The sequence below is a fragment of the Mus caroli genome, unplaced genomic scaffold (genome assembly GCF_978045245.1).
Source record: "Mus caroli unplaced genomic scaffold, Mus_caroli_1 scaffold_11, whole genome shotgun sequence".
NCBI lineage: Eukaryota > Metazoa > Chordata > Mammalia > Rodentia > Muridae > Mus > Mus caroli.
The window spans coordinates 104,169,976-104,182,391 of record NW_028227266.1 but is presented as its reverse complement, the minus strand read 5'-3'; the positions used below and the strand labels follow the sequence as shown (position 1 = coordinate 104,182,391).

General features: G+C 42.7%; 1 protein-coding gene across 3 annotated transcripts in view; it reads left to right on the top strand.

The window, feature by feature from the left end:
• Nek11 (NIMA related kinase 11) overlaps positions 1 to 12,416 on the top strand; it is a 259,470-nt gene that overhangs the window by 61,057 nt on the left and 185,997 nt on the right. For all 3 annotated transcript variants that reach the window (XM_021171349.3, XM_021171347.3, XM_021171348.3), the window contains exon 4: positions 4,512 to 4,630. In XM_021171349.3, the coding sequence (XP_021027008.1) occupies positions 4,512 to 4,630 (119 nt within the window). The remainder of the gene's footprint in view (positions 1 to 4,511; positions 4,631 to 12,416) is intronic.

Sequence of the window (12,416 nt, the reverse complement as noted above, 5' to 3'; positions counted from 1 at the left end):
GTATTCCTAAAAGAACCTCTGATGGAGGCAGCTGTCTTCAGAGAGCTTGGTCTCATCTGGACAGTACATGCCTGACCTCTCCATTCAGAAAGAAATGATCCTCTCTTAATTCACCCTGTGCCTTTTATGAGTCTAGAGTCTAGTTCATTGAGACGATAAGTAATATGTCTCATAGTTTTATACACCTGATCAATACATCATGGTATTTATAGTATTAAGAATTAAAATACTATCAGACATGATGATACAAATTTGCAATCCCATCCCTTGGGAAGCAGAGGCAGGGAATCTCAGGTTTGAAGTCAGCCTGGGCTACAAGGTGAGACTGTCCCCAGATAGACCATGAATGTTATTTGCTTTTTGTGTCTCCTTCTTTACCTTGTTTAAAGCATGAGATTTATTTTGACTCTTTAACATGAAAATTGAAAAGTACGTATGCCCGTGTACTTGAAGTGTGTGTTTCCCATGAAATGTCACTAGCATTCCCTAAGTGATTTGAGAAGTCTGTATACAGGAAAAGAGGAAAGAAGATTGTGTCTCAAAAATGAAGTACAACGACCAATATTCATTTAAAACTATAATGACTGAAAACTGAAATGAGTTTTAGTTACAAGAAATTAATTCATATGCAATAATTCATAAGCTTGGCACAAAACCTAACATTTGAGGCATGGTGTTAGTTGGCCTATGACTTTATATCAATATAAAAGTTAAAACATCAAAATAATTAATATTTTTATCAAGTAGGGTTTCTTTTAAGATTTGCTTATTTATTTTATGGATATGAGTACACTGTAGCTTTTCAGATGGTTGTGAGCCATCATGTGGCTGCTGGGAATTGAACTTCAGGACCTCTGCTCACTCTGGCCCTGCTCGTTATCAAATAGTTTATTTAAAAAAAATTTATAGATTATAAGCATTATTTTATATTGAGAAAAAAAAGTTGTGCTGCTTTGTTTTCTCAGTAGAATGAGCACACTGACTTTATCAGACATTATAGACAAAACAGACTCCTGACTAAGCCCCAGGGATGTCACTTGTGTTATCAATCATCAGGCGTCATAAGAGTAGAGGGCATTTTTCAGTAGCTATTTAAAATTAGATTGTCTTATTTTGCTTTAGAAGGCACAATGTGGCTTGACATCTCCCCGTGTTTAATGTACTCTATCGCAGTGAGCTTGCAGAACACCGCAGTGCAGTGGCAGAGGATAGCTTTCCTTGTTCCCTACATCTGTCATGGGCTTTTAAAAAAAAATCATTATTAAATAATTCCTATTCAACCATGCTTTTTCCAAAGACCTTTGGAACATTTAAACTTCTGGGTGGAATGTTTCTATGATGGAGTAGGTTTTAAGCCTCTGGCCCATTTATGGTGGTACTGCCTAGTACTGCTTCTCAAACTGTCATCATAGAACAGCTCCAGAGGTACCTGGGATGCATGCTAAAAACATATTCTCAGACTTCAGGGATGAGTTGGTGGCTAAAACACTGGGCATGTCAGTGTGAGGACTTGTGTCCTCAGCACCTAAGTCAATGCTAGGTGGCTGCTGTGGCCTCTGGAATTCCACTGCTCAGTCATCAGATTCCTGGACCAAGCCTGTGCGCAGACTAGCGTGAGCTTTGAGTTAAATTGCCCTCAGTGAGCAAGATGGCAAGCAGTCAAGGAAGGTTCCTGATGTCAATCACATGGACACACATCTGGTGCACATATCCCCAACATGTGTCTACATACATATGACTATGCACATGCACATACATATGAATATATACACATGCACAAAAATGAAAATAAAACACGTATTCTTTGGTCATATCCTCACATGCAGAATCAAATTGTGCATTTTTAAGAAAGCCATTGTTTCTTGCTCGATTTGGAACTGTATCAGGCAAATATTTCTTTCTTTTTTTTTTTTTTAAGTTTCCTAATATTTTTATTGATTGTTTGAGAATGTCGCATTATGAATCCTGAGCAACTTCACTTCCCAGTCCTTCCAGGTCTGCTCCCTCCCCACTGCTGGGACCCACCCCCAGATCCTCACTGAAGCACCAGCAAACTCCTGGTGGCCAGCCCCTTAAAGAAGACCAAGTCCTTCCCCATGCGTGCTCCCTTTAACTAGAAAGGGCAAGGACAAGTTTGTTCATTGAAGATGCGTCAGGTTTGAAGGAGCAGTATTATGAGATATCAATTCAATGAGTTAATACAGGACGGTCTTTTCATTTTAAAATGGAGAAGTAGGGCGGGCTGATAGCCCATGCTCCTTGTGGCCTCGAAGGGGTCCTTTTGTCTGTCCATCCTTTGAACACTTCCACTTTACTGTGTGTGGGCTTCTGAGAAGATTCTCTTTGGTCTTTCAAAGTAGTTATAAGTGCTTTGATTGACAGCCTTGAAAATGGATTAATTTTTAAAGAATCAAATCCTTTGGGGATTTAAGCTTGTCCCTGGCAATCAAAGGTGGTGCTTGGGACACTGTAGATGAGCATTTTCAGTTCTTCAAGGCCTCAGGGTTTCACAGTCTGTCTAATGCTGGCTAATTGGGATATGGTGTGAAGGGACACCGTTAATCTACCAAGGGATGGCATGGGCTGTAGATTTTCGAAACCTTAGAAGTTCACATCAAGGCTTTTTGTGTAACTTTTGAGAGGTGACATTAGTGAAGGAGATGGACCAAGGAAGAATCACATTAATATTGGCTCAACTTCAAGCCCATTGCCCTTTCTTGGTTTGTTTTAGTGAGAAAAATCATCATTAAATGTTTCTCAAAGACAAAGTTGAGAAAACCAAAAACTTAGCGTATATAATAAGAACCCATGACATTTTATGAAACACATTGGATTTTGCTTAGATGATAAGTTGTGAAAAAGAAAGAAATGCTCCCCACACTGCTGAGGTAAAATCAGGCTGCCTCAGAAGTTTCGTTCTCTCTTTGTGAGACCACAGCACAATGTTTGTCATCATCTGTGGATGACTTGCCCACCTCAGCCACACCCTCAGGACATCATCCCCAGAGTGCTTATTAAAGAACATGGTGGATCCATGGTCACTGCGAAGCAACAGGACTTTCCTTTTCAGAGAGAAATTTGAAAATGAGAATCAACAGATACGGAGGGTAACTTAAGACTAAGATCTTGGGTTTGGTTTTTGGTCTCTTCTTTTCTTTTTTTTTTTTTTTTTTTTAAAGATTTATTTATTACATGTAAGTACACTGTAGCTGTCTTCAGACACTCCAGAAGAGGGCGCCAGATCTCATTACGGATGGTTGTGAGCCACCATGTGGTTGCTGGGATTAGAACTCTGGACCTTCGGAAGAGCAGTCGGGTGCTCTTACCCACTGAGCCATCTCACCAGCCCTTGGTCTCTTATTTTCATGCTAACTGAATAATGTTGTGTTTAATAGTTCTACAGTAAGAACTGATGGCATTTCTTCTTATGATTTTATCCAGACAACAAAGGGAGGCTTGTGTAGCTCCTGAGACTTCACTTTCAGGCCTCCTGTTTCCAGGGCTTGTTTTACTAACTTATTCCTCAGTAGTATAAACAGTCCTTTGGATGGGAATATAAAGCTGATAACAGAGACAATGTAGTAGCTATGGGTTCTGTTTTGTCTGAATGGGCTTCTTACATCCTTTGGATGTCACAATGATAGACTAGCAAAACCACTGTGTACAATTTACAGAAATACTATCACAGCACAGTTCTCATGCCATAGCAGAACCCTGGGACATGCCAGGGTTAGAAAGTGAGCATTGGACAGGCACACTTGGAGAAGGAGAAGGGAACTGGTCTCTCATTCTTGTTCTTGCCAAGAGTCAAATACTCATTCACTGTATTTTTAATTCCAAGAATCTTTGATTTCCTTGGCCTAGAAAATCCAACGAGGAAGGAAGTCTCATCGGGGCTGCGTGTGAATGCTTGATATGCTTTTGACTTGTTATTTCTTAATTTGGAAAGACCAAATGCTAAGCAAATATTTGCACATTGCATTGAAAGGAAATTAAAAACTGCATTATGAGCAGTTAGTCCGCTGGCCACATGTTGTTTTGATTACAAGTTATCTCTCCTGGTTGCCTCGCTGCCTGGAAATACCTTTGCTCTGCATTGAGGAGGACCCTGCCAGAGTCTGTGCGTGGCTTCCTTTTCATCTTAGCTCCCACGGCCGTGGCAGGTACCTCTTGCCCTGTGCTCCACTGATCCCGTTCTTCACATTCTGCAAAGAACATTTTTTTCCTTGCTCTTTTTCTGCCGAGAACACGTATGAAACAACCTCCAGTCCTTCAGTGTTTTAATGAGGCGTAAGGGTTCTCTCTGAGAATTCGACACTTAGCATTTTGTTTTCTATGGTAATTAAAGGATACCAAGAGACACCATCATCTGAGTCACATCCGACACTGCCAGGCAAATCGAGGCATTCATGGTTGTCAGCTTCTGGCCTTGATTTTAATTACTGTAGCGAGAACTTGGTATTAACATTTTACATGTCAAAGTTATAAAAGATTATGTTATTTTGTTTCAGGGCCGAGATCTGGACTATAAAATCCAGGAATATAAAGAAGCTGGGAAAGTCTTCGCTGAAAATCAGATAGTAGAATGGTTTATCCAGTTGTTGCTTGGAGTTGATTACATGCATGAGAGGTACGTGTAGATTTGCTTCTGGGGGCAGGGTATATATATATATTTTAGCTCTCATGTCTGGACTTGAAAGGTGAATATTTTTGATTGATTGGAAAGCAAATACACCCAGATGATGAATGGCCACGGTCAGACCCCTGCAATATTTTATAATAAGATTTTTATCCTTGAGGAAACTGTAGAATAATTATTTACCCACAGAGTATTTATATCAGTTGTGTGTGTGTGTGTGTGTGAGTGTGGTTGTGTGCAAGCCACAGTTTGGGTGTGGAGGGCAGCCGGTGGTGTTGGCCTTTGCCTTTTACCTTGTCTGAGCCTGGGTCTCTCATTGTCCTCTGCCTAACATGTCAGGCCAGCAGGCCTCAGGAATTTCCATATTCAGCATTCAGCTTTTTTCCTGGTACTTGGAATTTGAATACAGTCTTCATGTTTGCCCAGTCATCACTACCCACTGAGCCATGTCTGAAGCTCACCACCTTTTTTTTTTTTTTTTTTTTTTTTGTAGTTCTGGAAACCAAGTTGATCTTCAGTGTAGCAGAAACTGTATTGAACTCGGTGCCCTATGTAACTATCTCCTGTAAATTAAAGCTGATACTTAGACATCTTCACCAGACCATGACAGATGAATATTCATATCAAAACTCGATTTTGATATAAATATTAGCTAGCAGTCCAAGTGTATCCTCCGAGTTTCAGTTGTCTGCCATTTTTGTTTACCCAATTTGCCCCAACAATACTGTTTTGCAAATGTTTTAACAATACATTTAAACCATCTTTTCAGATGTGAAGGTGTTAAATATTATTAGACCCATCAAATGACACAAATGCATTGGAAGCAATAGACTCTCAAAGGGGGTGGCCAAGGCACTCTCACTGCAGGAGTGAACAGGACACCTGGGGACCGCATCTTCAGTAAAAATGATATTCTTGGGGCACGCCAAGGCCTGGCAGTCAGGGCTGTCACTGCTTTAGTGTGTTGCCTGTGCTTTCTGATAGCATAAAAAGTAATCAGATTCCCTTGCACTTGGCCATGTATCTCTTGAAACACATGCTGGATGACACAGATAGTGGCTAATTCAGTGTGACTCCCAACGGTCTCTGTAGTGATGTCCTAAGATGACGATGAAATATCACATAATCTTTAATAAACAGCCCGGAGCTGCTGACTGTCGGCCTGTGCACATGCACACTCATGCTGCCGGTATCTCTTTCCTTCCCTTCCTCTCTTCCTCATCCCCTCTGCCTGCCTTTCCTTTCTCACTGCTCATTAGCAGATTGTTGGCTTATTACATAAAGGACATAATCATCTGGTTGACTTAAGGTCCCAAATTTGCTCTTTTCATTCTTATTTTTCTGTTTTATTATTTTAGTTTGTTTTCTACAGGGTTACATAAGGCTATTCCCATGCCAGTATAAAATACACTCTGAGCACATTCCCCCAACATTTTTGATGTGCTTAAGATTACTTAGTGATAGTTAAAAAATAAATGAGTTTAAAAACAACCTCCAAAGGGAGTAGTGCCATTGTCAGTCTGTCAGTATTTATAGAGTCATTCAACGCAACTTCACATGTGGTTGCTACTGAATCTGTGGATCTAAAATTCTAGTCTTCGCGATTCAGATGAGAAATCACAGTGTCTCTTAATTATTATATCGTAGTCAATCATTATAAGCTTCTTATGTATAGAGCAATGCCAATTTTATGTCTTAGCTCATGTAATAGCAATAAACTAAAAATAAGTCCTAAGCTTAGAGAACCATTTGTTTAGTGTAAGTGGTGAGAACTCAGTGCCGTGGCTGCAGGTCAGGAGGCTGTCCAGAATCACTGTCTCCACGGCTGCTCAGCATCTCTGAACCTTGTTTCCACATTGGTAAAACAGTCTCAAGGATGAGACTGTCACTGCTTGCTTTATAGGATGCTAGGGAATCCACTCTGCAATCTTTGCACTTAAGCAGCTTCTAGAACAGTGTTGTTTGTGCTCATAATTAAATACAGACATAGGCGCTGCTGGCAGATGGTTTTAACCTGCAGTCACACATGGATGTGTGGTTGACAAGGATCCAGAGCATTTGTCACATTATGTGTGGGGTGGCCATGCATAGAGATACTTTGGGGCAATGTGTGATAGAATTGTTTAGACTAAACATGCAAATAGTTATATTCCTTGGGGGTGGGCAGAGATCGTTGATGACCTTTTTGACGTAGACCACAAGGATATATTCAGTGTGCTCATGTTCTCTTGGCACTAACACAGTGATCAAGTTACGCAATCACATCAATGGGGCGGAAGGGTAAAGAAACCATAGTATCTATATACATAATGGAGATACCGTGGAGAACCATGTGTCATTTCAGGAAACTGGATGGAATCAGAGATAATCAAATCAAGTGAAACCATACTGGTAAATACCATACATTTTCTCTCACATGCAGAATCTAGAGTTTATAAACGGACATGAAAGTGGAGGGAGGCAATTGAGGGTCAGTGGGGAGGGAAAAGGGGAGAAAAGGGATAAGAATGACACATTTCACCAGAAGCAGGTGTGAAACTGTCACAGTGGAATGCGTTCTTCTGTAAAAATGATATGGACTAACAAACAAGATTTAAAAAGGAGAAATTAGGGCTGGTCACTAGCAGGCATACAAACATGGCCACGGCAACCTTTTTAATGTAGTGGCTAATGCACTGGAAGGTCCTTAACTACCATGGGATGACTGGGTAAGCTGATAGTGAAATACTAGCTTATAGTGGAAAATAACACATAAGCAGTAATGTATGATGTAAATGACTCTTCAATATGCAATGTAGGATGCAAGGCAGGTTTAGATGGGCACACACTATTGTATGGTTTATTCAAACCCAAGTTCAAACCAAGGTGCATCTAACTGATGGTGAGTCACAGAAGCACTTATCTGTGGGAGGAAGCTTGACTCTAGGAGACTCAAAGAAATGGCCTGGGTACTGGGATAGCTCTGTATGTAAATTAGGGTTGAGGACTACATGGGTGGCACATATGTGCAACTGTGTTAACTCAAGATTTAAACATTGTGGGGTGAATTGCAGAAGATGATGAGTGTCAGGAACAGTAGATGTATACTGCGTAGGAGATCAGAAGAGATATCATTCCAGTCTAGACAATAAGGAATGACATGTAATTTGATCTAGGGTAGGTTTTGAGTGTGGTTAAAGATGAGCCAAGCACTTCCCAAGTTTAAGGGACAGAGTGACCAGAGAGAGAGAGAGAGAGAGAGAGAGAGAGAGAGAGAGAGAGAGAGGTTGAACAGCAGTACATTTAGAGTGAATGATGAGTGGTTCTGTTGGGAAAGCTCTTTGAGGTGAAGGCTTGATAGAGATGTGGGCAGAGAGAAGATGGGGCCAACAAGGGCCTTGTTATATAACATGGATAATTGATAAGGTAGGAGCCTTGTGAAATTGTGACCAGAGCTTGCTTCAGGAAGCTTAGATGATAACTTATAGAAAAGAGAAGGGGTGGGAGAAAGGCAGGGAGAGAGGGTGGGAGAGACAGAGTCACAGAGATGCACAGAGTGACACTGAAATAGGGAGAGCAGAGATGGGAGCTGAGTTATTAATCAGAAACCTTTCATACTGTCCATGTGTGAGGTTATGAGAACCGGGGCAAGATGGCAGCAGCAGGGAATATCTGGGGGGGGGGGGTTGTTGTAATGAGTTTGGTAAGCTGTAATGACTGAGCTTGAAATTAAGTAAGTATGTTAAATATGATAGAAAGTCAAAGGCAGGGTCTTGGGCTGGAGAGCACAGAGAAATACTCATGGACTATTCTTGAGGATCCCCAGGGCCATTGGAGATGGGTATCAAAGATAAACTTGAGGTTTATGTCTGGGAGCATGAGGGGCTGGAAACAATCACGCTGAGATTAACTGTGAGCACGCACGGGAGACAGAATGTGGAGGGTTGGTGAGAGGCGTTTTAAGTGAGTCTTGGGGGAAGCACAGGGGCTTGCATTCGTTTGAATTCCTATAGTATTAAGTCCTGAAACCCAGATTGGGGCATAGTCTGCTTAGAAGCTGTGGCGGTTTGAATGAGAAGGCTCCTGATAAGCTCATATATTTGAACGCTTGGTCCCCAGTGGGTGGAACTGTTTGGGAAGGATTAGGAGGCGTGGCCTTCTTGGAGGAGGCGTGCCATTGGGCGTGTGCTCTGAGGTTTCAAAAGCTCACGCCACTCTCAGTTAACCCTCTGCCTTTTGATTGTATTTTGAGGTGTGAGCTGTCAGCTACTGGTCCAACCCCATGCTCACCTGCCTGCTAGCCTGCTCCCATTATGATGGTCATGGACTCCTGCCATCTGGAACTGTGATTCACAATCAAATGCTTCCTTTTACAAGTTGTCTTGGTCATGGTGTCTTAGTGCAACAGCAATTAGAAAGTAACTCTGATGAGAGAGGAGCTCAGGAGGTAGAAACCAGTGTGTCGGGAAAGGAGAGGGCGGGGAAAGCAGCCCATGGAGGCGGGACTCTTCCACCCATGAGGACTCAGAGGCAGGACTCTTCCACCCATGCTGTAGGTCTGAGATTACACTTTGTGCAGTTTTCTGGAAATTGTTCATAAATTCCTAACCAAATGTAACTCTTATTTTTAACATTATTTATGAGTTTCCTATTGAATTATTTTATAGTTTTGGAAATTTTGATTTGAATGGAAAAAACGAATATCTCCGCCTTACTCCAACCTCAGAGGATTTTGTGTTTGCTTGTTTGTTTGTTTGTTTGGCTGTTCTAGTGAACTGAACACAGGGTCTTGCTAGACAAGTACTCTACCACCCAGCTATGTTCCTAGCCCTTGGAGTAATTTTTGTTTGTCAAGAGACAGGATTTCCCTGTGTAGGAAGTCCTGGCCTCAAACCTCCATTTCCCAAGTGGTGGGACTATAGGCATGTACAGAGATTGTCTACATGTTAATATGGAGGATTACATTGGAAACATACATGCACGTGAGAGGTTAGACTTGCTACCTTCATAGCCAATGCCTCAGTGCAAATGTTGGTTAATTTTACAACCACTGGAGTGAGCCACGGGACACCCAGTTTAAAATGCTGCTTCTGGGTAAGTCTATGAGAATCTGTGTGTGAGAGATTGGCTCTTGAAGTAGTAAAATAGGTTCCTTCCCATCGTGGGTGGGTGTTGTGCCACCCACTGTAGGAAGGAGGAAAGTGCCTCCTTCCCTGATTCTGACCTTGGCCAGGGATTCACATGCTGGCTTCCCTGGGACTCAGGCTCTCACCCCTGGCTTTCCAGGGCCTCTAGCCTACTGATTCAGGTGACAGGTCTTCCAGTGCACCAGTCGATTCTCAGTTCTGTTTGTGTGGAGAACCTTGAGAAATACAGTATCCTAGAGAAGACAAAGACAATGGTAGAGAAAGTAAGATGGGCAGGGGACAGATGAAAGAAAAATGGGCTCTCTCCTTTGGAAGGAAGGTTCATGTACTGTGCTTTAACTTAGGTTGTTGTTAGCTGTGGAATCCTTGGAGGCTGTAGCATATGGCAGGTACGTAAATGAGGCTGTTAAAGTCTGGGAACATTCACAGTTCACTCAGCTGTCTCAGAGCGCTGTCTCAGAGCGCTGTACACAACTTCTTCCTGTTGGGGTGTGAGGCTTATTAGCCCCTGTTTCTCAAGAGAAAGTAGAGCAGCCCCTCACAGTGTGCTCAGACTTGGGGGTCTTAAAATGTCATTGATTTTAGTGCTTCCCCATGGTGGGAGAGACAGGCTGGAGCACATTCCCGAAGGTGGCTTTGTCATCACCTAGCCACCCACACATTTCCTGAAGGTGGCTTTGTCACCACCTAGCTTCATTTCTCAGCCAGCTTGCAGAAACGTGGTAAGGTATCTAGATGAGTGTCTGAAACGTGGCACAGAGAATTCATTTCCTGAGGAGGGCGCCCGCTTGGGAATCCATGCAGTATATTTGGCTGAGGAAGGAGGTGACCTTCCAGACTCTGGAAGATGGGAAATGCTGAGCTGACTGTGGTGTCTGGTATCGCTTGAGCTCCCTCCCATCCCCCATGTCCTCTTCTCGAGGATGTCCTGTGGTCAGTTCCGGTCAGTGCATTTCCACACCAAGTCAAGCAGACTTCTGATGTGTTGGCTATAGCCGGGGAGCTTAGAAGGACCTAACCTCGACCTCTTGACTCCAACATGGGGCTCATAATCAAGGAGGCCTTGGAGCTCAGGATGAGGTCGCATGGCCAAGGAAGGAACTGGGGCTTTTCAAGCTGAGCATCATCAAGGAGTCAGTGAGTAGGTGGGGCCTCTGAGAAGAAAAGTTTGCAGTGCACAGTGAGACTCTGCCAAGTGAAAGACCTGAAGGGAGGGAGCTAAGGTGTCAGAGACTATCTACCTAGGGCTTTAGGGGAGGTAAAGGCTAAATTGTGCCTTCTCTGTAATCTAGCTTTATACAGGCCCAGGAGATGATCTAGAGGCTAGGGGATGGTGGGGGTGGGGCGGGGAGGTGGGGAGTTGGGGAGATGGGGAGATGGAGAAATGGAGATAGGAACCCTAACATAAATTTGGCTACAAACAAGCTGTTGCTAAATCTTTACCCAACACTTGAGTGCCAAGGTCTAGAAAGGAGTGGAGTGTTCCACTTCTGTAGATAATATGTGGAGGTTAATGGATGGAGAACTAATAGAGATACTTTGGGATTTCTAGATTAAAAAAAATGAATAGTCTGAACTGTTTGCTACCTTGTTATTTCCTGTAATTTAAAAATATAGTTTTAGAGGGATTGCTGTTGTTAACCTACTATATGCTAAGACTTTTTATTGCAGGATCCATTTTGCTTACTGTAACCACAAGTGTTGTGTTCGGCCAGCAGATCACAGCCTGGGTTCTAGCCTGGAAAGGCATTTTGGAAACCTGGAAGAGAAGAGGGGCTAGGCGGCGAGAGAAGGGAATGAAGCTAAGACAACATTCTGATCAAAGCTCCATTTTACTATTTCCAGACACTCAGTTTTAAAGGAAGGGGGAGGGAACCCGATTTCCCACCAAACAATCTCGGGGTCCAGTAGCAGGACGAACACGTGTGTGCCTCCAAGCAACAAGGCGGCAGGGTTCAGCAGTAGGCGTGGCAGGACGAATGAGCAGGAAGCTCCACCCTTGAGCAAGCAGGTTCAAGCAGATGGGGGAAGGGAGACCACATATCCTCCCATTAGTTAACAAAAAAAAATAAATAAATAAAAAAGAAAAGGCTGGCCTGAGGCAGAAAAATTATCTATGTTCAATAGTTCTGCCTGAGTTCTTAGGGCTAAAGAAAAAACCTGTTTCCGTGGGATTCCCTAACTTTTCTAATGGTAAACTGTATCTGGCTAAGACTGTCCTTATTATCCTAGTAAACCACTAACAGAATAGGCTCTGACTTTATAATGCTAATTAGTGCTGAATAGGTAACTTCCTGGTTGCATTTTAAGTAGGGTGTTGGAACCCTGGCTAAGTTTGATTAAACAAATTTGAAATACGCTTTATTAAGAATAACACTGAGTTGATATTCCTCCGCAATTTTGGATGACAGGCAGGGAAACAGGGAGAAGGGGTAAGACCAGCTCTTTAGTACAAGGCCAGTTGGCTTTTTTATTTGGGTGGGAGGCAGTGAAGGGCTTGCCCTTTCGACAGTAAGGTCTCCAACCTCTCTCCCCCCTATTAATTAAGTTAAAATAGGCAACGCTTAATTGAGGTGATCAAATGATTTTCTCATCCATAGATGAGTGGGCCTTTAACCTTGACTTGGGTGGACATTGACCCGATTCCTCCC